The 27,835-nt window shown below is 40.7% G+C and overlaps 1 protein-coding gene and 1 long non-coding RNA gene across 4 annotated transcripts; both read right to left on the bottom strand.

The window, feature by feature from the left end:
• Positions 1–1,191: 1,191 nt before the first annotated feature.
• LOC120321829 lies at positions 1,192–26,400 on the bottom strand. 3 transcript variants are annotated; one of them, XR_005561555.2, is made up of 3 exons: positions 26,098–26,400; positions 13,205–13,326; positions 1,192–1,544 (listed from the first exon to the last, which is right to left on the bottom strand). It is a non-coding gene; the product is annotated as an uncharacterized LOC120321829 (long non-coding RNA). The 3 variants fall into 3 exon arrangements; XR_005561554.2 differs by having other exon boundaries at positions 1,192–1,548; positions 26,098–26,399; XR_005561553.1 differs by lacking the exon at positions 1,192–1,544 and adding an exon at positions 2,992–3,464 and having other exon boundaries at positions 26,098–26,393.
• LOC6536695 (dynein light chain roadblock-type 2) lies at positions 10,059–10,727 on the bottom strand. The gene has a single exon (XM_002097231.3). It carries the CDS (start codon positions 10,602–10,604, stop codon positions 10,299–10,301), a length of 306 nt encoding a protein of 101 aa, XP_002097267.3. The 5' UTR covers positions 10,605–10,727; the 3' UTR covers positions 10,059–10,298.
• Positions 26,401–27,835: the final 1,435 nt, after the last annotated feature.

Genomic DNA, 27,835 nt, shown 5'->3' with positions numbered 1-27,835 from the left:
TTGAGTCAATATTTCGAATGCTGTGATCAAATTACTGATAATAATATTCGCAAAAAAAACAGAAAATCGATTTTCGGCAGTTTTATTGCACTTTAATGGCTTCCACAAGGTTTTTGTAACTTTATGGGACTCACAAGTATAAGTTAGAAGTTATGTTTGAAAAATTTTATATTATTATAAAAAAGATTCAATTTTAACCCTGCTTACAGCTATAAATAATTATGTTGGAATATAACCTATTACTTTCTTACTACTTGAATTGGTTCATATTGAAACACGATATTGGAAGTGGAAGTGCAATCGTAATTTTGGTGTTCATATTACTGTCATTGGTCCGCCCATTCACATTACTTTCCACCATCAATAACTATCTGGCAAATGGCTTAATTAGAAAGTTTTCAAGTGTTCAAGTTGTCGTCGCTGAAGACTCCGTTCGCTGGTCTATCCACAGGACGTGGTTGGGTCTGGTGGCTCTGCTCCACCCACACCCTTAAAGTTGGCCGGTCGCTGAATGTGGCCCACTAGTTCGGGCCAAAGGCTACCGGCTTTTGGCCTTCCTACCCCTGGAGTGCAATCATCGGCGCCTTGGCATGTTTGTGTGCAAAGCAGTCATAAAAATTACAATAAACAATCATCATTTCGATCCGTTTACACCCACTTTGCACGTTTTCGCAGGCCGTGGAAAGTGAAAAAGGATTTCGCTCGGGCTTACACCGCCCCAGTTAATAATGGTGCACTGAGAAAAATGGATTTCTTGTCTCGCACAGCCTTCTAAACTAACATTTATAGCAGCGCCACCACATATTTATGTATTCAGCTTCGGTAACCCATTGTTTACTTTACACTACTTTCCATAGAATCTTTTAGATTTATAAGGCTGTATAAAATATGTATATATGTAATCAAGTTTATTAATAATGTCGTATATTTTTAATTTAAAATCGAATTTCATTTCCGCAGTGCAGGAGGAAGGAGCGCGAAGTTATTGGCCAGCAGCTAACAAGTAGGCGAAAACCGCGAGGCACCGCACTCAAACAAAAGTGCTCAATTAGTCGCCCTCAATCCGCAGGCCTCAGTCCTCCGGATTAGGATGCAGATACGGGAAGGGAGTTTCAAAATGAAGAGCTGCCAACAGCCGCATGCAAATGGAAATGCTCGGCCAATTGTTGATGAATTGCGGCCAGAAGTCAAGGGTTCATTGCCAGGATTAGTAGGTAGTATTGCGCCGCACCGAATGTCTTCATTGTGTCCGAGGAGTTTCTTTGGCCTGGTCTCTTTCGCTCTCCATTGTTTTGCTCTGTTTGGATGGCATGCTTTGCATAAGCAGTTGGTTCACAGCGATTTCGGACCACAATTGATTTCTGACCCGTAATGAGCCCATACCAGGCACCACGGCACCACTGAGCCACTTTGCGGTGGATTAAGTCATCAAGTCGCAAACAAATTTTTCCCGCGGCGCCTGAGCCGCTTGTTTTGGAGGTGGGAATACGGTCATCAACCCGGAAGAATTATGACCGGAATCGTGCTGGGGATGGCTCGGACATCTTGCTTGAAATACATTTAAATGGAAAATATGAACGGAATAAATTTGGTATTTGTATCTTAGATATTGGTGAATTGCGTATACGATTGTCATCTATAATTATCCCTATATGTATTGGGATAGCATGCATTTCTTTTATATAATATTTACCATTTAAAAACCATTACCATTTTAATAATAATAAAGGCAGATATTAATCTGATTAGCTTACGAATAAATCTTTGCTCGGTAGATTCTTTGAGTAGATTAGACTATTTGAACTATTTAGAACCACCCACAACCAATCGCTTGTGACTGACATAAGTATGTCTGGGATTAGTGACTCTTAGGAATGGCTAATAAAAAAGCAAGCAGTGAGGAAGTGTGACAAGATGCGATGGAACCTGTTGCTGCTTTTGGCCCTCGTACCTGTGTCGTACCACCAAATAGAGAATGAAACCATTTAAATTGTCGTAAAATTTTATTGGCTCGTAAAAAGAAAAACCGGCAGTCGGCAATTAAATGCTAAGCAGAACAGAGCGGAACAAGATAGAATGGCATTTTAACAACTATATAAACAAATTGCGGTTAATACCAAAACACAGGCCGAAGTTTTATGTTCTTTTTACGACTTGACGCCACCGGCACTTGAGTGGCTGAAATCCGTTGGTAAAAATAGTCTCCTGAAACTCACTCAAAGCGATCCGAACATCCTCAGCATCCCAGTTGGTTCGATTGTCCTTTGTGATCCTGAGTGCCTCGGGGATGTGCGTTTGCGTTCATTTTCGGCGTGAGTGAGTTTCGAGTTTGGAGTTTGAGTCTGCGGACTTTACGACCTTTTTACGATCTGTTAGTGTGACACGATGACAATCAATATAAAAGACATAAAACCCAAGTTCCGTGACGTATGCCATAATTATTGTGATATCCCCTTCGTGTAGATACAAATGCTGATGGCCCATAGACATCATTACTTTTACGAGGTGCCTCGGAAGCTGCCGCCGTTAGTTTGATGTGATGTGATGAGATGAGATGCTCCTCATGACGCTGATGATGCCAGAGGAAATGGCGCTAAAATTTTATTCGAATGCATTTGCCTTCGCCGGGGCTCAGTGATTGCATATGGCTACGGCTTTTATGGCCTTTTAACGATTTGTTTTGACGTCGGATTTGGCTAGCATCTTGACGAGCCCTTCGGCCTTGATTTACGCACTGCCAGAAGTTCATTCCGATGGACCATAAATGTAGACATATTTTGATCAATTTGTGGTTAAAGCTAGAAAGTCTTGCGAATATTAATAATACCCATTTTAAATGATTTTTTTTGCTAACTTGACAGGGGTAAGTTCTGTTTTCCTTGTGGCCTAATCCAATTGAAACCATTTTAATTAAAAACAATTAAATTATAAGAAGTAATGTACATAAATATTAAAAATTCTAGCACATTTAAAACTATAAAATTATGAAAATTCCCATTTCCATTGCAGAAATTTTAAATTATTAAGTTATTTACAATATATTTTTTGTTTAAATATTCAATTGAGTTGTCGTCTTGCTGAGCTGCTTCTTAGAGGCGTCGGTTTTCAAGATGGAGGACCTTTAGCAGTCGTCCCGTTTTACTTCCAAAACGGACGCTTCACTGGCAACATGTGTGGGGTGCCTGCCTCTGTTTGTGGGCCAGTTCAACGGGTTCTTGTTTCCAGTGCAGTCCAATGCAGTCGAATGCAGTCGAACACAGTCGAATGCATCTGAAGTGCACTCTGGCCGGGTGTGTGCGTGGTTCTATATCCAGATATGCGGTTATATTAAATCATCTGCTTGTAGTAAATCATGGCAGCAACTTAAGAGGAGCGGCTGGAACCACAAGTACAGCACCGGCATAGGCATGTGGCATATGGCACGAAAATGAAGTCATCTCGGTCCAATGGGAAGTGATAATGTGCTTCAATGTAAAAGAAAATGGATTAAGAAACGGAGTTAGTTTCATACATTTAAATGCAAAGAATTGCAAAATCAAATCACAATAAGACACTCAAGAAGGGCAATGCAGATACGGAGAATATAGGGACAGGAAAATAGTTCCAGGCGCCTCTTACTGACAGCCGAACAAACACAGCCTCTGCCGGAATATGTTTTTGGGAAATAAATCAAATTCTCATATTTGGCAAGATGAATGCGGCCCGAATCGGCTGGCGCAAAAGAGAAAGTTCTTGGCCCTTTTGTTTGCCTGGGCATTTGGCCATGCCGGTGGTTTTGTTATCAGATGCTCGAAGGCGCGATCGGCCGAACACGGAACATGTACACGTAGAACCTACCGAGGGCACCACCAATTTTACAGGGGATTTACGAATCCACCGTGTAACGAGGCCCTTGCCTCATTCCCGATCTGGGCGACTGAGGCATATTTTTATGATTTATTACTAGCCGGCAATAATCGAATAGACAATGCCTGGGTGTCCTTTTTAGGCTCGGCGGAGATGCGATAACAACGAGTCAAAACAAATCTCCTAAGGTCAGCCAAAAAGTATCGTTCTCCTGGCATTTTTTACGCTGTCGAGGACATGTTGAAAGGCAGCATTACCATTTCCATTCCCATTTATGGCAGCAATATTTTTTATGACACATTTTTATGATTTATGAATTGATTTGGTTTCGACTTTGGGTTTCTTCCTCATTCTATGCCTTTTTTGTAGTTTCGGGAAGGCGGCCTTCGAGTCCTGGGAGAGTCTGGCCTCAAAACGATTACCGAAGCACATTGGAACCATTATTAGGATCACCTTCGGCGGTGCCTGGACATAATTGTTCTCGCGAAATTGGGCGTTCTAATGTGACTTGTTTGCGGCAAACTGTCTGTGAATGCTAATAAGATGGCTGATGATTATGAGAGCAAATAATTGAATTCAATACATTTTGTGAAGAAAATGTACAATTGATTCTATAAACACATATCAATCAATACATTTAATATTTATGTAAAGGAAATGGTATCTTAGATTGGAGATTATGTGTTTCTACTACTAAATCGCACTTCAGATACTAAAATAGTTCGATAAGGGAAATTTATCATACTTGGCATGTTAGACTGCTTTAGATTCTTCCTTTGAGAGTTTGGTATCCCAACTGCGGTTTCTTATTTTTAGAGCCTCTGAGTCACACAAACAATTCGCGCTAAATGCAAAACCTCTCTGTTGGAGGGCAATAAAAACTGAAAATTATTTAACCGACAACTCGACATGGTCTGCTTTGGAAATCTCTAGTGTTTACGTTGCGAAAACAATTGAAATCATAACAATAAAATCAAATTCGAAATTTGCGAGCGGTGGGTGGATAGGTTGATAGGGAGTTGGTCGGAAGCGAGGGCAGCGGAGTGAAGTGGAGCGGGCCAATCGGCAACCAGTTGCGTCAGAGCGGCGATGTGAGAAAATTTCCAGCACAAGCCCAAATAAGCAAAGGTAAACGGCAAATGGGTGAAATGCTCAAGAAAATGAAGCCAACGAGCAGCAGCGCCAAAAGCAGAGACAGTGAAACGAACGAAATGGCCATAAACTTAAGCCAAAATGCTCCTTCCGAGGGGGAGGGTTCCCAGAGGGGGGTGAGAGGACAGGACGGGGACCTAACCAACCAGTTCGGCAACGCGAACTCCGAACTTAATCGAAACATCAAAGGAAGAAAGCCAGCCAGAGCCACAACAACAACTAGCCAACAACCAGAAACTTATTAAAAACAACAAGTGCAGCTTGCTTAGCGAGTTGGTCAAAACGGTCGACGAGGGGAGGAAAAGAAAGACACGGAGGGTGTCGGTGCTGCCAAGTTAGCTACCTATCCAGATCTGGATTTTTTAAAGAACTAAGAGGTGTTTCATTGAATAGTCATAATTTATATTTAAAGTATATCGGCTTCTACAAATTAAGACGTTTATTCCAACTTCTCTCAGTTTAACATTTTATTAGGGCTTACATACAAAATAAATGAAAGCATGTGAAAATGTAAATGCAATTTTTAAGATGTATTTTCATAATCTATGTATTGTTTTTTAGTTTTTTTTTTTATTTAACCTTTTAAGGATTTTAGGACTTCAGAAGTAGTCCAGTTTAATACCTGTCTTTTTTTCTTAATTGGAACTTTAATAACTTTAATAAAAACATTCACAATTCTAAAAAAGAATTTAAATGAGTTTCGGGTTTTTAGAAATAATTCCGAGCTGGCTTCAGTCGGCTGTAAAGACTTGGCTGCACTGAGGGGCATTCGTGCTGTTTGTGCAGTGGCAGCACGTCCCAACCGACATCGACAAGCTGCACTGAGCGAAAATATCAGTAAGAGGGGCAGCGCTGGAAGGGGAGCACTCAAAATGGGCACTTTCGGTCGCAATAACCACGACATTTACGATTATTTTACGGCCACTAAAAATCAAAAGTGTAATTTACGGAACCAAACCAAACTGAACCGGGACGAACAATGAGACGGAGACAGGGACAGCAACACGAGCAGGGAAAGAGACGGCAAGTGTCGACCGAGGAGCGATGGAACCGTCTCTGTATCGGTGTTGCATCAGCTTAGATGAAGTTGAGTCCACGGATATGGGAACCAGGATTTCGGGGCGGTGGCGAAGGGGTCAGTGTGGAGTGGGTGGTGCACAATTGCATGATGGCGAGTGAGAGCCGCAAAACAAAGACAATTCACAAATTCTTCCTGAATACTAAATGTGCCAGACAAATTTTAAACATTTACTTATACTTTTTTTTGTTCAACTAGTAGGTATAATATAATATTCGGTAATTGCGAATTGTTTAAGTTGGTTTCATATATATGACAGTTACATAATTTCTGAAAGATATATTTTTGTATAGTTTAAAGACTATATAGTTAACTTTTAAAATAAAAACGAATAAATCGTATACGGTGGCCCTCTGCTTTTGCGTTTTATAAAGAATTTAATAGTTATTAGAAAACGAAATGCGTGAAGCTTTGGAAATGTTTAATTATACCTTCCACATAGAACTTAAGCCATATTCCTAACCAAAGATTAAATAGGTCATTAGTTTATTCTGCATTAGGTTCAAGTTATATTAAAAACATCAGCCTTTATTGGTTATTTACTCCACTATGCCCAGTCTTGGAGCCCTGAAGATGGGTCGAGTTTCAAATAATGGGTGCTCGAGATGGGAAGATACGCTCCAGAGAAACCAGTTGGTGCCCGACTGGATGGACATTGCCGGCAGCCAAATGAAAAGCAGTCGCTGCCTCCTTCGACGCCTTTCTCTGCACTTGCTGGCTGTCTCTGTTATGGCTTGGATCTTTCTTTATTTTTCCTTATTTTTCTGGCCATCACATGTGCAACTCGAAGCCAACAACTCCAGTTTGCAGCCCCACCGCCCACTTCCCCTGATTGCGATTGGTGTTCTGTTTTAGCCGTTTTAGCGGATGGCGATGGCTGGATGCTGCGAATGTCGAAAGCGCATCGCGTTGAAAGATGATTTTCATGTTTTCCCCCCTCAGCGTGTCCAGTGCTCCACCAGTTTTGAGCTGGAATCGTGGCCCTAACGATGCTCAAAGTGATTTTGTTGTCTTAACCGCATTTACTGACATCTTGATGCTTTGATTGCCCCGATTTTGAATGGAATCGTTTGCACTGCAACACCCGCACTTGGCTTTATGCCCCATTGCCATTATCGTCTCTAGCAAGTCGGGGAAATTGAATTGAAGTCTTTGATTGGCAATATGCTCCGTTGACCCCTAAACAAGTTGCAAGTCGATCGTAAACCGGAGCGCAAAATGGGCAACGAGGCATTATCAGGAAAACCCTGGAATGTCTAATTTAAAAGTGAGCAATTTAATTTGAAAATTAAATATTGATTGTTGGTAAGAAAGTGGTTGGGGCTTGCATTCTTTAGGAAATTTAAGGTAAATTGGCCGCAAAATATATTCGTTAATCATTTTGTTTGGAAATAATATTATATGGTTTTGTTTAAAAGGTGAAGTTTTCTTGCGTAAGTAAAATTAGTATATCTTGGCTAAAAGTGGCTTAAGAGTTAATTTCATACCAGCTGAAATCAATTTTAAATTAGTTTAATAAGAAAAGAAAAGGCCAATTTATAAAACCCGTTCTGTATCATGGAACTCGTTTTCTATCACCTTATTAATGTTGTGGCAATTTCTTAGTTACTACCATGCTGACGTTTTAGTGTTCAAAAAAGGACGAACACAATCTAAAAATGCAATTTTTTGATACTGATTTTTAGATATTAACATTTCATATAACATATTTATGTTACGTAACATAGAACAACTTCAAAGGAGTAACAGTGGCTCTAAAACTGGACGGGCAACTGACTCTCAAACTATGGAAACCGAATTCATAGATGGCGCATGCGACTCAGTGCCGCCATCTGACGTAAGAAATCTGTAGCTTCGACCTATTTTCCGTTGACATTTAAACGAAGTTATTTCTTGCAGCTATGTAGCTTAATCTTCTTCCGATTCTTTCTCATTTAAAACCTTTCACTGATCTAATTTTTAAATAATTTTCATATATTTTTCTTGTTTGCTAGCCTTTGCTTGTGTTTGGTTTTTGGTCTTTTTGTCAGAAATCGCTTATCCGTCCTCAAGCGACGTCTGCGCCGGAGCAAGTCAAAACTGGAAATGTGGCGCGGTGGTTGAACGAGCCAGAAAAAATTCAGCATTTCATCACCACCACCAGCAAGAAAATGGGCTTGGCCTCATCGTTTGAGTGAGTATTTTGAGGCACTCATTCTCCTCGATGCTTCAGGTTTCTCTCACTCTTTCTTTTGATAGCCCGTCGGCTCAAAATACTTTTGTTTAATATTAAAAGGTTTTTGCCTAAAAATGTTCATATTTACTAATGCACAATAAGATCTTTTTCAAATTTCGACGTTAATAAAAGCTTTTTTGTCTGCTGTTGATAACTTATTTTATAGTGTATTTTTTGAAAATGGTAATTGCAAATACAGTATTAAATGAACAACAAAAAAGCTGATATGATTTATATGATTAGATTATATTTAATAAAGTAGTACAAAGTGGCATGTTTTAAAATTGCAAACAAAATAATATGATTTTCTTCTCTAGTCTGTAAATATGGTATATTTATATGTAATATAAATATGTACATATTATTCATATAACTAGTTTATTAAAGTAAATTTGCAATCACTTAAGTAAGTCTGTAATTATACCGAAAATCTCAGTTACTACATACGGCTGATTCCTACCTGTACTTTACGATTCGAAATGTAAGGTACTAATAAAAAAAGATGATTTTGATTTTTTGTAGTTTTTTATTTTATATTAAAATATAGAGTCCATCAACTCATGACCTAAAGTTGATAACAACATAACAAAATTAATAAATGACGCGTATTAAAATGATTCAATAGTAATTGGCAGATGTTGCGCTTCAGTATTCATCACACTCGTTGCCTTCGTCGTGTTGCAAGTTCACTTTCAGGTTTGCGGCACAACTTAATTGAATTCATAGAGCGTGTTGGCACACCCGTACGGTGAACACCGGGATATGGGAACGGTAGCCGCTTGACGAGTTCATAAAATGTGATGTATGAGGAGTTGGCCGTGGACATCCTCTTCACGTTCGCTAGGAAAACGTTTTATTCGAATTTAATTCAAAGTGTTTCAAATTGGCCGGGGCATTGATAATTTCGCACGAATAAAGTCGTCACCGGGAATGGACCGTGGAGTAATTTCATTTCACGCTGCCTCAAATGAAGTGAGCAATTCGGGGGGGAAAGCATCGCTCAACCTTGCCACCATCGAAGTTGGTCCATTGTGCCCCGAGACATAGTTGAATCAAGTTTCAGTACAAATTTGTATTTGTACCATTTCATATTTACCCAGCACCACAAAACGACGCCAGACAATGGAAACTGCTTAAAGATAGCTGCCGAGGCACAAAGCACCCCAGGAGCGTCTCGTGGTGATTATGGACTCGGGTTGAAAGCCGGGTAAAAAAGGGCAGATAAGTTATTGTTGCAACCCCTGCAAGGGATCCGTAAAAATAGGACAAGATATAGATACACTCGCACACACATTCATCTGCCCGGAGGGTGCGTCGTAAAAATGAGTTACGAGTCCTGCCATTTTAAATTAAAATAGCAGGCAGCCTCCATTGTGCCAGCAAGATGGTCGAGGCGAAAGGAAAAAGGTCAAAGGCCATAGAATTCCACCCTGCAAACGCAATCCAGCGGACAAAATGGTCATGTTGACAGAAGTAAATCTCTTGAATTATCGCATTAGATGCCGCATTCTCACAGATAGATTCCCGGCCCGATGAAGCCATATCATAAATAATCGGGATCGGAACGTCGCCGGGCATTATAAAGGATTTTCGGGCAGCCCTGTTGATTTAAGCATTTTTCCTGTGTTTGCTTTGCATTTGAAAGGGTTCAAGATCTTGGCCACCCCATTTTCAATGTTCTAGTCTTGATCGACATTTTACAATTTTCCATATACTAATATTAATTTCAAGGGAAATTTATTTCTATTAAATGAAACTAAATGTTCATTTGCTAAGATATTTTTATATATTTGTTGGCGGATATTCTTATACTGTCTTTATAACTTTATTTTACTGGTAGAATCGAGTTTGTTTTGAAATGCCTTCAGATTTTAGGAAACAATTTCCTAAAACTTGACCCACTTCTAGGAAATTGTTTCTAAAAGGTGTAGTTTAATTTCCAATTGTATTTCCTCCGGAATCGTTAAACTCGAATGAATCTTCTGTAGAATTAAGAGTATGGCCACTTCATTGTACCACCGTAATGGTAAAGTACTCCTCGGGGGCCACCAGATACTCGTACTTGCGAGTGGCCAGGCGCATGAAGCAGAGTTTGTTGGTCGGGTCAATGTCCCGGACGACACTTTGGCAGGTGCTCACCAGGAGTCCATTTAAGTGCTTCAGGATCGCCTGGGCACTTGTGTTATCGAAGGACGTTTCGGCCACCGCATTGGCCATGTTATCGGACACCACATACCCTATGGTATGTTCCGATAGAATGCGATCCACGATTGTTCCATTCTGGTGAATTACCTTCTCCAGAATACGATTCATTATTTCAAGTGTATATAATGACTTTTCTTGGGTTTGCGAACGAGTGGGCTGACTTCTCTGTAGAATTTTTAATACAGTAATAAATGTTTTTGAGACGTTAGATTCAAATTCAGACTTTAGGCTTGAATTGTAAAGCTCAGCCATCTTTAGAAACTAAGTGTAGGTCGTCAAGTCATAGTTTTTGTAACAAATGGGTTCCTGACTTCCCCGCACTCAATGAGTTTTGGATACGTATACTTGCATAAACGAAATTCATGCTGGCTTAATTTTCTATTACAGTTTTTGAGTACATCAATTAGGTCCCGTATAAAAGGAGAGCGAGTTTATTTCTCGTTTTTCATTTACCTCCTTTTGAATTAAGCCTCCATGTTCGATGATTCAAAATCGGATTTATAATTGCAGCACGGGCCTATTCCTATCGCGTTGATTAAATAAGTGTTGGTTGTATCGCAACAGATGGCAGTGGGGTCGAATAAATTAAACTTATCGGAGTTCTCTTATCTCGCTGCGGCCCTCGATCCCCACTCCCCCTGGAATCCCCAATGCCATTGAACTTGCCCTCCAATTGGAACTGAACGCGCGACGAGGTCAGTTCGAATTACTGCACACAAATACTGATATTCCCGCCCAAGTTCAAGTGGTCGCGTGGCTGCTCCGAGTTCCTCCTCTCGCAGGCAACCTCATCATCAAGCCGTTTTCATTTAATTTTCATGCACATTTAATGGCGTCTGTTATTGGCTTTTAACGAGATTTCCACTCCACTCGCTGTCGTATTTTTAGGTATCCGTATAATTGACTTTTTGACTTTGAACCGCTCTGTCGCAGGTCGTTGACTCGCCGCCGACTACTTAAACTAATTCCAACTGCTGGCTTAGCTTAAAGCCCACTTAAAGCCCTATTCGACTGCCATAAATCAGAGCCAACAGTGTTGCAACACTGAATTCTGGCGGGTGTTTAGTATTTAGTACAACACTCATCAGAGCCACGCTCATCTGCATTCAGGGCCACTGTCTGCTCGACTCCTCAGCTGCCCATCTCCTCGGGAAGAAGTGCTTGTCGGACAAGTCCAGAGAGTGCATGTGGGTGGCCGGGTATATCCCCATATCCCCGGATCGACTCAAAATGGCCACTCGAGCGCCCACAACGGCCATAAAACACTTTTGGACATGTTGTTGGCCCAGCAAACAACTCTCAACTCTGGTCCGCTCTTTTCCCTCTGAGCTGGTCAATAAAATGTGCATAAATCCGGATGCCGTTCAACGGCAACCCGAATCTGGCCATTTCTCGCCGTCCAGGAGAAGCCTTTACATTTAACGGGTCAACCTCAAAGTACAGTGGGCTGTTTTATTTATTTGTTAGTCTTTAAACTGGCGATTATTAGATGTGTATCTAAATTATTTCAGTATAATAGTATAACAGTATAAAGTTGTAATAAAACGCATATGATCCTTAAAAAAATATATTTAAGTAACAGTACATATAGTATGGTTTTAGCATCACAAGTACTAACAATATATGCTTTGATATTATATATGATATAGAACCTAGCAAACATTTAGTTAATAAATTGATTAAAATTGTATTAAGCTAGGAGCTTTTTCCCAATGCAAAGAATTCAACTTTTTAAACAGCTTTTCCCCAAATCTGCTCCCCTTTAGTCATGATTAATGGCCGCCAAATGCAAAACGAGAGATTTGTGGCCCGGAAAATGAATTGTGTCCAAGTTGGGCCTGGTGCCATTTCAAACTATGCAAAATGCATGCTCATAAATCCCCTGAGCCCAAGTCGGACTATTTCACTATCTGTGGGGCCGATTTGGGCTTTGGGTTTGGGTTTTGGCCCCGGGGCGGGATTAGGCGGCAAACGCTTATCCGAAAGCGAGATACTCGGCGCAATGCCGCCGCCATAACTCATTTAATTAGATGACTATCGCTGTTTGGGCATAATTCATCCACCAATGGACGATACTCTCCCAACCCCCGCGAATCGCGATGAGGTCAAAAGGTCGGGCGGTACCAAAAACGACAAACGATAAATAACACCCAAAGAGAATGAAACTTACGAAACGGAAAATTCCTTCGTTAATTAGAAAAACCAGCAAACCAACTGGCAAGCTGAAATTAACAAAAAAATTCACAATGACCAAAATACAGGACATACGGGGACAATTTGAAAACACTTTCTCTGCCTTCGCTCCCGAAAATGCAAATGAGCTGCTCGAGCTGGAACCCAGGCCCTTTTTGAGTCCGGTCATTGGCCGGCGGTCAGTTCGGTCATTTCGGTCGGTCAGTTCTGGAACGGTGTATCTGGGTATCTGGTTTTTTGCCCTCTGCTTTGGCCCCTTTCATTTGAAAGGCTTTGGCCACTCGAGCGGCGAAAGGGACACGTCGCACACACATGGCACAAATTGGCCGAGGGCTGTGCCTTGTGTCCAACTGGCCCAAATGTATCCTTCAGCCACCCTTTTCTTCACAGGCCCACTGACACAATTCCTCGGCTCGCATATCACCAGCATCTGAAACCCAGTTTTGATTACGGACTCCGAAGCTCCCATAAATAATGTACAACACACATATAATACATGGTACATGTGGACTCACCTCAACGCGTTCTGAATTTTAAATGTGCCCAAAATGGAGAACTGTCCTCTGGAGTTGTGTATTACTTGGTATCCTGGAATGCTAATCAGGCAGTAGGACAATTTATTTGCTGTGTGAGTGCCCTGTAATTGAAAATTAAATGGAAAGTGTTAAATGGGCTCGGGAATAGTTTAATGAACTTAATCTAAGTGAACTAAAATCACATTACATAAGTATATTTATGTGTGGTTCAAAATAGATTAGAAAACATTCCTTCGAGAAATTAAAGGCGGAAAAGACCCTAATTTCAAAAATTTCTTATTAAATAAGGGATTACTCATTAACACATGATTGCGAAATGTTTAACGACAAATTGTCGAATCGATTCATTTGAGATGCGCAGAAAACAATAAAACTGTGAACTTATTGCAGCCCCAAATTCGTAATCCCATTGATAAATGGCATTATTTGCTTTTCGAATTTATGTTATGGACTTCTAAATAACAACCAATTTAAGGTATTTATCTTTAAGAAGCGTAATTTCGTATGCTAATTCCCGTGGCAGTTGGCTTGCTAATTTATGAAAGCGGAGACGTGGCCACAACCGATCTGGTTTCGAGCAACAGAATCGAAAAAATACTCCCCGACCGAACAATGCAAATTTTTATTAGCCATGAAGTCGGCCATAAAAGCCATTTCGAACCGCTCGAAATTCTTGCCCTCCACTTGGGTACAAATTGTTAGAAGAGGTGCAAAACGGCGCGATTTAATATATCTCACAGACTAATTTTAATAACTTCATGAGACTCGTTTTCAGCGCAAATAAATTTAAAATTTAATAAAAAACCAACAGCGTATGGAATATCAAGTTTCAGCAATCTTAGAAGTCGAAGCGAAAACGCTTGCCAAAACAAAGAAATGGAATTCATTTAATTTTATGATCACAAAAAGGTGGGAGATGCTGGAAAAAATTACTTTGGGCCAACAACAAAGGCGCACACACACACAAAGGCCATTGAAAAGATAAATTTCTTAATTTAAATTCAGAGTCAGAGTGAATTGAGTTTTGTTCGTTTCCACCCTCAAACGGTTTTCATTTCCGTTACAAATGCTTTTCAATTTCGCCCGAACCAAATTCAATTTTCAAACGTTTTATTTCGACAACGTTTTGATTTAGTCGCGCCCGCTTTGAATATTTTACGAATTGGTCGCATCTTCTGAATCTGAATCTGAATCGAAATTGGGTTTGAGCCACCATTTGCTGGTTTTGTGCGCTTGTGTAACTATGGAATATTTATTATTTAAATTTTTCGACAGCGAGTCGGTGGCCCTAAATCATGCGACAGGCTCATTCAAAAACAACCAACTCTCGCACCCAAAACACTCGCATATATTCGTAACTTGTGTTGTTTTTTCGACGCATGATTTAGGTGCAGTCATAAATTCAATTTTAAGCTTTTTGGTATTTCATTTCGGTCTGCTCGGGAATCTGGTTTGGTGCTCCGACTTTGGGGATACGGGTCGGCACTGGGGACTGGGGCCGGGTCTCGGGTCCGAGGCCAAGATAAACACTTGACAACGTGCTAAGGCCGGCACTGGCAACACGATAAGCGCATAAATATAGCTCCCCGTAATAAATTCAGCGTCACATTTGACGCCGCGCCATCGCATCTGTGGACCAATGGGCTCCACTTAGGGGTTTTGGGGGCCACCAGTGACACTCCAGTGAGTCCTCCAGAGCCACTCTCGACCTCTTGGCCTAACTGTACCATGCATCATCCGTGGCACTTTGAAGGCAGCATTAAGTTCTTCTACTCTTTTTCAAGACAACTTCTGGCGACTTTTATGTGACGTTTTAGGATGCTTTGTAAGCACTTATAGGGAAAAGCTAAGGCAATAACATAGATCCAGCAGTTACATAGTTTATGTGGTAATATATTACGTTATTAAATGAATTCTCTTGTAATTTTTTAAACAACAAATAAGTAAATAAATATTATTAAAATATTTAAATGCACCGTAAATGTAGTATGCCCATTACAGAAAATTAAAAATCCAAATTAAATGGAAACATGTTTGATCATAGGAATCGATTGTGAGAACAAAACTCCGCTCAAATTTCTTTCAGTTCCACCGTAAGAAGTCCGCCAGCTGGTCAACTGTTGTGCGAGTGCTTTTACCATGCCATAATTGCCCGGCAGGACTACGCGAAATATATGGCATCTGCGTTGATGGAACAAAGGACGGTGAGCAAGAGAAAGGAAAGGATCGGAGTCCTGCAGCCAGCTATTCACGGCAATCAAACAGCGCGGCACACGCGGCGAAAGGATGCAAGGCAGTGTGAGAGTGCAGAGTCCATTAAAAGGACATTCCACGCCGGCGATCCACATGTGTCCGGTCAAAAGGACGTGTCGTGCCAAAGGGACACCTCGGCACCTTGTTTGTTTTTCCTCCGCCGTACGCCTCATATTTTCTTTTTATTTTTAATTTTTGTAAATTGAAAATTGTGTGCGGATGCGGATGCAGCATTGCGTGGCAATTACACAAGCCCTCTCCCAGAGTCATAAATTCAGTCCTTTGCAGGGCAAAGCAAAAGGAGTAGCATGCAACGGGGGGTCTGTGCCTCCATTCCAGCCACTCCGAGGTGGCCAAGTGGCCGTGCAACATTTCATGTCGTGTTTACACTCACTTCCCAATCGCTCCCTCCCAAGCCCCTTGAAAAATCCAGCAAAGAGGGTCAGGATATTAAAAACTGCAATTAAGTACGGCCAGTGCCTCCAGTTTGCCAATTACCGCCAGAGTTGTGAGTCGATGCGACAGGTTGCGGGCCCTCTTATTTATATTATTAAGTTTCTTTTTTATAATTCATAATTTTTCCTTTTCCGCGACCGCAAAACTGGCAAGTGCATAATTTGAATCGGGCTCTTGAAAGCAATAATTGGCGTAATATGTAAGCGGCTTTTTCATCGAGGTTCCCTTGGTTCATTAAAAGTTGATGTATTTGTTTAATTACTTTAGTTTAGTTTAGTAATATTATTAAGTTAAAAACAAACGTAGTGAGACGTTCAAGTAACGTAGAAACGAGCTTAAAATATCCATTGCTTGCCAACACTACTTACTTATCACTCGTGAAGTTTTTTTTATTGAAAAATTAAACATAATTAAAAAAGAACAATTATTTTAAATTATATATTTTAAACAGCATGGAATAGTAAACCCTATACAGCGGCAGACAAGTATCAAAGCGCAGAGAAAGAATCCAAACATATTTTTTGAGTTCTTTGACCCAATTAGAATGCATATGGCCGGTGGAAATTTAAAAATGGGCAAGACGGCAATTTCAATTTTGAATTTGCCAATTAAATGTTTATCTCTGGCTAATTACCGACGCCTTTAAGCCGCAGAAACAACAAACGACCGACGCCGGCATTATTCAATTAAAAGTTGTTGCTGTTGTGGGGGCTTGGTATTTTTTTCTTGTTTTTGGCACGCACTAAACCCCATAAAAGTCATAAAGACCCGCATAAAAACCATAAAAACCATAAAACGAAAATGAAAAGAATCTTAAAAAGCAGCGAGCAACAAGAAGCGATGAATTTTGAGAGAGGGAATGAGGGAGAGGAGCTGAAGAAAACAAGTTTAAGGTGATTCCTGATTGATACGGAAAAGCACTCGCAACATGTTTGCTGCTCTCGCTTTCCCACTCGCTTTTCCGTTGGCTTTCCCTTTGAGTGGAAGTTCGCCTGTTGCCTTTGCCTTGGCGCTCTCTTTCGTTATCCGCTTCTTCTCTCGTGTTTTTTTTTCAATCAGTGCCCGAGCACAATGATTTTTATTTTTATGCGCCAACGTAACGATCTCGTTTCCACTTACTTAAATCTACATTTTAACTGCCTGGCACATTTTATGTCCCCTTCTAACAGCAGTGCGGTATGGAAAGATGCGCGCGTTCTTTTTTCGCTGCTCTCCCGCTCTTGCGAAAAAAATCGAGTTAGAGAGAGTCCCAAGTGAGAGCTTCTAGTTTTCCTAGCGGCATTTGCAGGCTGCCAAATGTTCACTGGGCAATTAAATCAATACTAATTAATAAGCAAACACGGGCAAACACAAACAGTGAGAGAGACGAGAGCGTCAAACAATTGAGCCGATTATGAGGCCATCTCAGTCGCACTTAAAACGGCCATTACGAACGACAGTTATGGCGACGAAGAAGCAGAGGCAGCGACTGCGCCGCGACCGCGGAGAGAGGGAGAGAAACGGTCAGCCATCTCTTTCTGACCGCTCTCGCTTTACGGCGCAGCCATTATGGTGCGCGCAGTCCTATCTGTATCTCGCTCTTACGCGCTTAAGACTTCGCATAGCCCTCTCTCTTTTTGAGTTATCGGCACTTTGGTTCTGCTGTTATGGCTTCCGTGTGAAGGGGGCGTGGCCTAGAGAGCAGTAGCATTTCGCACTGGGGTTTTATGGCTCATTTTCGGATTTTGAGTGCGTTCTTCCGCCGCATCTTCTTCTTCTTCGGGCTCGTATTCGTGTTTTGTATTTTCTAGGGTTCCTGCTTTGACATTTGCCGTCGCTTGTTTGGATAATTATTTGGATTGTTATTAGATTGTTGCAACAACTATAAAAGGGCCGTAAAAAATATTTTTATTCCGCCTTAAGTGATTTTTAGTAGCCCAGTGCCTTGCGGTGACAAATTGCTCCGGGAACAGCAGATTATGGCCCTTATCACCGACTGTATATTGCTGTATTCTGTTGAGCTAACTTTGGACCCACAAGCCACTCATGAAATATGTTGATTAGTAGGTGGTCATGTATGAAGTCGCCTTTACATCTAGTTTTAAATATTAATTTTGGGACGTAATTAAAATCAAGACCTGTTTTTAATGTAACATTTTTTGTTAAAAATAAAAATTATTTTGTATCTTAGGTGGCATATGCTTTTAGATCCAGTTCTGTTAACCGTATAATTTATTTTCTTTATTTTAAATATAGTGTACCTATGACACACGTTTTATTTGAATATGTTTTAGTTTTACCTTGGTTATATGTAAATTATTATTTAAAAATGTGTACATTACTGATAAGAATAAATATATATAAACAATTGCCACAAATTGCTTATAAAAACATATCGGCATATTGTAAAACTCCATAAATTATGCGATTCAGTTTCGATTTCATTTCGAAGGTATGGCTATACCTTTTGCATACAAAAATGGTATATTTATTACGTTTTCATAAGGCAAACATAATTCTTGTTGAATTCGACAAGCGGGCAGCATAACACCGAAAGGAGAGAAATAAGTCAGATAAAGAAAAAGCATTTTAACGAAACTGTCACGGTTTGGGGACGTGAGTTCCGTGATTGGATTGCCCAATAAATGTTTATCGAACGTCGAACAAATGCGTATCTATCCTCTGAATGTTTGGCGCTTTATTTTGTTTTGGTGTTCTTTTTGTGAAAAAAATACTTGGGTTTTTTGGGGTATGGGTGTTGGGTCGCAGCTGGCGGGAAAACAAACAAAAGACACGTTCTGAAAGAGAGACAATAATGAACAGAAGCAGCAGAAGTAATGGCGGCAAAGCTATTTTTATGAAATTAATATTGAGTGCTGCGGGACCAGCCAAGTCCGAAATGGGTAATTAAAATAATAAAAGCATTTTTTGACGCTGGATGCATTCGGAATTTTAATTTAAAAGTTGCATGGTGAACGTCGCGTGTAAATTCAGCTTGGCGACGTTTCAGAATGTTTTTGTAAACAAATATTAAGAAAATATTTTCCCTCGGGCAAATGCGTTTTTAAGTAGCAGCTTCGCCATAAGCGATCCAATACATTCCGTCTGCCTGGCATCCCATTCGATTTAATTGACTCGCCCGGTTTGACTAATTTTGTATATTTTTCCTTTCATTTCCCGGCCCTCCATCAACGCTTCTCCAATCGCAATCCCATTTTTCCCCGGCAGCTGTTCGGTTCTCCAGATACTCCTCCATTCTGGTCCGCTTATGGATGTGTCCCGGTAAATTTATGTGACTTTTCCAATGCTTTCTTTCTTGTCTATTCCCATTTTTTCGTTGGTAATTTCTTTGAAAATGTGCGACTTGTCATTCGGCAGCAGCATTTCCACCCCCTCCTTTTCTCAGGTCAGACATCCCGTTTTCCACTTGCCCCTCTTTCTCCTTTCCTTAATTATCTGTTTTCCCAATGCCACTTTTTATGCTGCACCTTTTGATTTGTATAGCCTTGTGACGACGTTGCTTGTTTTTTTGGCCATACCTGTGTTCTTTATGTCTTTTTTACGAATTGCCATTTACGCTGAAGAGCGTATGTCCGCTTCAATGGATTTTTTTGTTGGCTCAAGGTCAATCGCGGCGGGTGAATGACGTGTACCTATGGTATCTTATGGATAAATCGAATGTCGTTGGTATAATAGAAAATATGAAAGAAGTAATTCATTATTATATATTTATAATATCGCAACAACTTTAAGTTTCCACAATTCCTTTTTAATTTTATTAGAATTACAATGTGCTGTAAAAAGAGACTTTTATTCAATTATATAGATTGAACCCAGCAAATTTGTTGTATTAGGATGCACAAATTGTGAATCTGGTCACAAGTAAGCAATGATTCTGAGTAATGGGTTCCCAGAGTTTGTGTATTTTGGCAAGAACAATTTTGTTAATTTTATTATTTACATTACTTATATTGCCCAAAAAAAGAAACGATTTCTTGACTCAAGCGTACACCTTTTTTTTATATTTTATGAGAAAGTCCAGACAGCATTGCTTATAATTTTTATAACCGCATGGAGAAAACGCGATTTAATTGCATTCATTTCATTTTGAATCACTTTACAACTGCTCATTGCAATTATTCGGTCCGCAGTCGAGTGCATTTTAAAGAGGAACAACAATTACAAATTATATACATTTCGCATTGGCATCCAGGATGTGCATGTGGATGCATGTGGATCTCACCGGCGGCCATCTACTTTCGTCAATTACGAAGGAGCAGTTCGGACCCAAATGGAGATGGAGATGAAGTCCGGGCAGCTGCCCGACGGCCAAATTATCCGAACGCCATTAAAGTCATTAAAGCCATTATTCGTCGAGTAAAACGTTTAAGTGAAAATACATCTTCTGGATGTGCATGTGCATGCGGATGATGCTGGGGATCCGCATGGGAAGCGGATGGGATGTAGATGAAGATGGGCTGGGTTCTGATGAGTTGGCGGCACCGACATCCACCAGCGACAAACGCACTCGGTAGTGAAAAACCCCCCGATGCCCGTACTTCCAATCCCGATCCCTCGGGTGACTCTGTTATTAGCAGCGTTTCGGTAAAATGAGTTGATTTTGAAGAAACTTGGGCATTTTTTTAATTCATACTCGGTGCAGAGGCCACACACATATAATTTGGCAGATTCTGGTGCTCAGCGCGAACATTTGCTTAAATGGAATTATCGATCAATAACCCATTGGTACACTTGGGAAAACTAAGCTGTAAAAGTATTTGTACAAAGCACGATACTGAAGCACAACCCGAATACTGAAACACACCGAATACACGAAAGAAACTGATTTTTTAATTTTTAGAGGCAATGCATTAACATGCATTAACAGTATAAATTAAAATAAAAGTTATTACATTTTTCAAGTCACTCAAATTATTTTTAAAAGTGTGATTTTGTTTTGCTGCTCCGTCAGGCCCCATCGATAATGGTGGACCACGTACTGCCGCCCCGTCCGCCTCACCCCTCCGCTTGTAATATAATCCATTTGACTAAAGAGAAACTAGAGCCCCACCACATCACGAAAGGAAGCTGCTGCTTTTGGCCGGACTGGAGTGTCAGGTGTTCGTGTTAAAATGCCAACTAATTTCAGTGTTTTGGGCCAAGAGCTGATAGCCAGGTTGGCTGGCCAATCGATTCACTTAATCAATGGGGCCAGAGCACTGTGCTCACATTTTTTGGGTCGCAAAATGAAAACAGAACCATTATATGCTCATACTTAATACTTAATATGAGTGTTTAAGCACAAAAAGTTGTCGCAGGAAATGGCCCTGAGCTGGAGGGCCAGGTCCAATGGGTGGGCGTGGTCAGCGTTTTGTGGCTATCGCTCTTGCCCATCTTAGCCAGGTTTGCACACGTCCTCGGCCTTTCGGTTGCTTAGTCAGCGCGCACCGAATGTCAACGAATTTTATTATTCGCAACCTCTGTCTCTTTGTTGGCCGAGGCAGTGTGGGTGGAACGGCTGCCTAAATTATGATGCACGGCCATGATAAAGTGCCAACAAACGTCACCAGTCCACTCGCAATTTCCATGCCATGGAGCGCTCTGGGTTGAACGCCTCCGTCGGGGCAATGTCTCTCGATATGGCTGGAACTACTATATCTCTACTGGGCACAGCAGACACCAGTCCACGGGAGGACGTGAGCCACCGATTCTGCACTTAGTAAAACGACTATGATGGCGTCAGCCGAAAGTGGCCATAATTTATAATGATAAACTAGGGACTTATATTGGCTGAAAAGAAGTAGGAAATCGAAAAACTCGGCAAGTTGATTGATTCGATTTATAGGTATTGGAATGGTGATGAAAGCTCTGTGAGTTACTTTAGAAAATTAGAAAATGATTGCCTTACTAATAGCTAAGGTTACTTTATTTATGCAATGGTAAAACAAGAGTCTGCAATATATTTTACTTCCGTTTCGAAACCTTTTTTTGCGATTAAGAAAACCAATAATTTTCTATGAAACTACACATATTAGAAACAATTTGATTTTACTGAAATTCTTAAAAATGTATTTTTTAATAACCTATTCTTATTTAAAAAGCTTAATCTGTTTTATACTCTTAAATCTCAGCAATCTGCAGTAAGTCCAATCTAACACCGCCCATTCTTCAGCTTGTATTTACCATTCAAAACCAGCTTTAATAGATTGCAACTGATTAAGTGGACACTCGACGCATTAAAGTGGTATCAATGGGCCATCTAAGCTGTCTGTCGTGTCAAATCACAAGTCATTCGGTTCAACTAGTTCCTGCCCCCAACTCGGAAATTATAAAATATTACGTATACGCCCACGACAGCCAACCCATAAATAATACGAAAAACTTTATAAAAAGTTTTCGTTGCGGCTTTGCTTTTATCTTTTTCAAAACACACAAAAATGTGGAAGTGTTTTTGTTGGCAAAGAACACAAACAGCCGAGAAAACAAACAAAGAAGCCAATAAAGCTCCAGTCAAAGTAGCTCCCCAGTGGAGAGGCATTCGTCTAATAAATTATTTGACAGTAAATTTGAAATTATCTTTTGAAATTGGAATTGCAGCGCATTACTTAAGCTTGCATAAATAAACAATAACACAATTGAGTAAGTCTGCAGCAACAATAAGCGAACAAAAAGAGACTAAAACAGAGGGAATGAAGCCACAAACACAGTGGACCGAATAAAAAGCCAAATAAAAAGCAACATTAACGACCGATTCAATGGGCCCATTAAATTGGAAGAGTCGAGCCGCCGTCTGGACGGGATCGAGTAAATATGCACAGAAAAAAATTTTAATTATTAACAGAAGTGCAAAAACTTATGGTAAACGAGTTGTATAGAAGTTAAATCAAATAGCTTAGAAATGTCTTCCTTCTTAGAAATAAAACAGCACATGTTAAGTCTCGAAATAGTAATAAATTTTGTTCTGTGTGCTGAATCGGGGAAACACACTTGAAATCGTATTCGGAATAAGAAACTCATGGAGGAGACATCACGATCACGGATCATTCCGCCCTTCTGTGCTCTTTGCATATCATTTGGGCCGAAAATTTATAATTTCATTGAGTGGTTACCGACCCATCGGTTCGTTTCATTATTGAAATTAAGCAATTTGGCGTAATTTAACAACACTTTCGATGCATAAGTTTGGCCGTTGCCATTCGTTGCCATTCGAATGATAACAATGAACCACGGCCAGACGGGACTTTTGTGGGACGAGCTGGTTGGGAATGGTCATCCAAATCGGAATGGGACTGCTTTTTTCGGTTGCCAAATGACCGACCAGAGCATCGAGTGTCCATAGTCACGTCATTAGCTCAATTGTTCGCTGTTCGCTGTTCATTGTCCGTGGGCCTCTGTCTTTGGCTTTGCATTGTCCGAACCGTCGGAAATGACTGAAGTGTCTGGTTGCTGGCCCAGTGCATCAACACGTCTTCGGCTGGCTTAATAATGGACACCACGCACGATACGGATAAGCTATATAGCGCGGGCAATGTGGCCCTTTGTTGTCTTTAGCAGACTTCAATTAGCCGCAAGTGCACTCGTTATTTTTTCGGTTTTCTGATAAGGATCCGCGACCAAATGAATGCTCGTACTTCTGTTGAGAGACCAGCAACAGGAAAGTTTTAATTCATTATTTAATGCATCTTTTCTGTGCTGATTTCGTTATAATAAATATAATAAATAAGTAAATAATTTATTCATTAACTATAAAATGTAATGAGTTGCTAGATCCACTTGATATAAAACATGATGTAAAAGAGTTTGGTTTGGCCTTTACATAAAAGTAATCCAATCTATGAATTTAAATCACTCTTCGTTAATTTTCAATAGACCTCGTGTCTTTAATAGACCAATTACTGGGCATATGCTCCTTCCGCCTTCTTGGCGTGATTGTCTTTTTATAGCCATCAGACATAATTATCCTTATCAAATCAGAATCGAATCGCTCACACAATCCGCCGGATAACGACACGTAAGTCTGGCCAACCTGCGGTGTCTCCTGCGGCGCCACTTTTGTTTATAGCCCTTTTACGGCTCTTTCAAGTAGTCACGGGAGTACGGAGGAAGTTTTTACGACGCTGCACTTGAACCACATCCGATGCGATCCAGTCCGGCCCAAAAGCGGTGTCGTAGAACATCTCGTCCTGGTGGCATTTCAACACGTCGTAAAATCATCTGGCCGGCTGTTAGAGCGGCTTTTACGATCTATAAAACGACCGTAAATCGCTGGGGTGCTGACTGCACTTTCGCCTTCGAATCAACTCGATGATGATGGCGTTTAATTGCCGAAGAGCTGATTCCAGCTGAAGTCCACGGACACCAAGCCATAAAACCTGAGCGTTTGCCAGGGGCCAAAGGGAGAGAGAGGGCTTCGAGCAAATCGACGCTTTGTTTTGTTTACGGCATTTGTCGAGTAGTAAAAATGTCGTAAACGAAATTGTTATGAATTGCGGCAAATTAAATAAACATCAAATGCCAAACGCTTCTGTTCGAGCTTGTTGTCTGTGGTTTTTATGTCTTGGCTGTTCATTGAATCTTTATGTCGGACCCTGACTTTCCGGGTGTTTAAAATGTCGTTAACCAGTTCTCAAATGATTTACGGGCTCAAATATTACAAGTCAAAGTCTCGCTGAGAGCTTTAGCTTAAAGTGGGATGTTTGGTAGTCACTTGATATCCGCAAAAGGAATCTCGAACGACAACGTCCACCACCAAAGAAAAGGCTTTTTCGTTTGCTCCTCTTACCTGCAAAGCATGAAAATGTGACCCCAATGTAAAAATTATATAAAAAAGCATGGAAAAATCCGACTGCAATCGGAGATAGCGATAAAAGGTACGAGAAGAAGCTATAAAGGAGACAAACAACAAACAGGCCAAGCGGCCAAAAGACTCAACGCCAAGCCAAAAGGCCAACTGCTGACTTGGTCCAAGTCAACGCTTTTACAGTGGAAGGTAACGAGCAATAAGTTGTTAGAAACGGTCCTGAACCAAAATATATGAGAATTTAAAAATTATAAATATTGTTAAGCTTCTCGACTACCAGATTCACGTTAGTGGGGAAGAAAGGGAGATATTTTGAAATTCGGAAGTGACATTCTCATCATGTAGTAGTTAAGAATGAATCAAAAGCTTAAAAATATTTTTCAAAGACTTAACAATATTTATTTATAATTTTCCGTACATCGGACATCGACACAAGGCTTCATATGTCACCCATAGTACTTTGAATTGGGAGCAGGGGTGCCTCCGCGTTTTCTACCTAGCTATGGGCCGTATCGGGCCAGAACAGGCCAAGCCTTTAGAGCGGCCTGAACCCTGCTCCGTTGGCGGTGCTGCTGTTGCTGCATTCCGGCATAGCAATGACCGCAGCATTTACTGGCTCTGAATCTGGAAACTGGCATTGGGATTGCGATGGTGTTGGTCGTTTGGAAAAGAAGCGAGCCAAGAATAACAACACAAAGGAGGCAACAACAAAACAAGAGGTTTCATAATGGCTGCGACATTCATTCGCATTCGTATCTGTGCGGTTGTATTCGTATCTGTATCTGTCTGTATCTGTATCTGTGTGGGATGGCCTGCAAGTCGCAAGATTTAAGATTGTCAACCATGTTGTTTATTGCTCTCTCAAGATTTGTCGCAGCCCGATCTCGTTGTTTTTGTACCTGGAGCGGGTTTATTTTTCAGTATTTTTGTTTTTCATGGGTTGGGGCCGTTCGGATGCTTCGTCGCTTATTCCGCGGAATTACTCAAAACGCTGAGAAAAATCTGGGTAAAGATAGGGACGCGAGAAATGTTACCCTGATGAGATGCCCTGGCATGTCTGCGGTTTTTGTCTGTGATTTATCTCCGCCGCGTCTTAGTCCCTTCTTGAATTCCCCCTTTGTTTTTTGTGTCTTAAGGAGGCTTGTGAGCTTCCTTCGAATTCAATTTATTAGAAGATGGAGGCAAAGAAATTTAGCTTAAATTCTTTTCTAAATAGTAAAATGGCGTTATTTGGTTACTTTTTTACAGGTTAAAAGTAAACTTAAAAGATCGTCAAATATTTGCTTATATACCCATATACCCAATCACTTAATAATTTAATGAACAATGTTGACATAGAATAGATCTAACAAGATCTTATAAAAAACATGTGTAGATAGCTTACCGTAGAATCTGTTATTCCATTTAGCTAGAGGATTATCATTAACCCCTCTACTTTTCGGTTTTTTATATTTGGCAAGCACATCTTCAACACATGGATCCATTTCGATCCATATGACACACCACACTTAACACTTTTTCATGGATAGCAGCCCATGTGCCGTTTATGGCATATATTTTTATCATATTTTGCACACATTTTAACTCATTTCAAATTGCCGACAAACTGAGTATGCTCGCTTCCGATGCGTTTTTTAAGCCGATCCGCAACGTCCAAGCACCCGGGAACTGGAACTCATACTGAGTGTTTACAAAACACCAGTCGCCGATCCCTGAAGATCCTAAAACATGCACGGATCCTGGACCGCATGCAAAAGGGTCACGGATGCGGGCATTTGGACGGATTTGGACACGGCCAGCGTCATAAATCATAAATTTCCAAAGGCTGTTGGTAAAAAACCAAATCCGAAACGGTTCGCCACGCAACGGGAATGCGCCATAAAAAATGTGTGCTGCCTTTTCCGCTTAAAAATTCGCACCAAGGTCAAAACGGCCGTCGGCCATTAAAAAAGGTGCCTTCGCTCACCTTTATGAGGGCTAAAAGAGACGGGAATAGAACTGCGGTAAAACATCGCTCATTAGCAGCTGCACTTGTGTGTTTTCAATGAGGAACCTGACCTGACCTTGGTCGCAGTTTTTTATTAGCCATGTCAAGGAATTATGATTGTTTCATATTTCCTTAGACCCTGTAAACTGACGTAACCTGCTGCACTATTTTTAAGGGAATTATCCTAACTCACCTTGAGCATTCTCCAAGGTTTTTTGTACAATTGGTTTAGACTCCCCTTAACCTGGCTCAAACCCAGCTGCATTTAGACCCTCCACAGATTTCAGCAACCTCCCCTATGTCGTCCTGCGAAAATCGGGATGTCTGCCATTCCGAACAGGCGTTGCACGAACACGAATATTTACACGGACATGAAAACATTTGCGTAATTAAATTTGTTTTATGAAGTGTCATGTTTAATGGAAAGAGGAGAACAGCTAGTAAATATTTGCGTAAATTCATTGACTACAAATTTGGCAGACGCGGCTAAAAGAATTTGAGCCCTAACTTTAGTGAAGTTAATTAAGTCTTTGGTGCTATCTAAATACTTCTTAATAGAGCTTACTTATAGTTGCTTCTACTGTACACAGGACTGCGAGAAAATCAAATACATTTTTCCCAAATTGGCTAGCAAACGCGACTTTAAATGCGCCAAAAACCATTTCATGTCGCCACCACTTTAAATCTAATAAAACCAGGCGGCTTACATTAAATTCCCAACACGCACACCCGTTTTCACATATGCTGACTGCATTATTTAGGTGCGTGGTATTAACTTTAATGCGATATCCTATCCGATGGCCGCCAATCAAAGCTCATTTAAAGCGACGGCGCATAATTTGAAAATGTGTTTTTTGCACTTCGGGCCGCGTTATTAGCCTATTCGTATCATAATTAATCCTAAACACGCAATTTGTGCCAAATAATTACATTTAATACGACTCCTCCCCGGTCTGCGCTGCATTGCCGGGCAATTTGCATTGAAATGCTCAAAGTGAAATATATGGCGGGTAATTAAAATGCATTTTACATTCACGTGCTGCTTTTCGCCCAGTGGTCGGCCATAATGGCGAGTGCATTAACAATTAGCTGACCGCATCCATTGGGCTCCTCTGCAGCGTGACCTCCTACCTCA

The sequence above is a fragment of the Drosophila yakuba genome, chromosome 3R (genome assembly GCF_016746365.2).
Source record: "Drosophila yakuba strain Tai18E2 chromosome 3R, Prin_Dyak_Tai18E2_2.1, whole genome shotgun sequence".
Taxonomy (NCBI): Eukaryota; Metazoa; Arthropoda; class Insecta; order Diptera; family Drosophilidae; genus Drosophila; species Drosophila yakuba.
Note: the sequence above shows the minus strand (reverse complement) of the source record. Positions and strands in the feature narration are given on the sequence as shown.

Excerpts from the sequence above, each read along its gene's own strand:
- LOC6536695 (XM_002097231.3), bottom strand. The coding sequence starts at position 10,604 with ATGAATCGTATTCTGGAGAAGGTAATTCACCAGAATGGAACAATCGTG.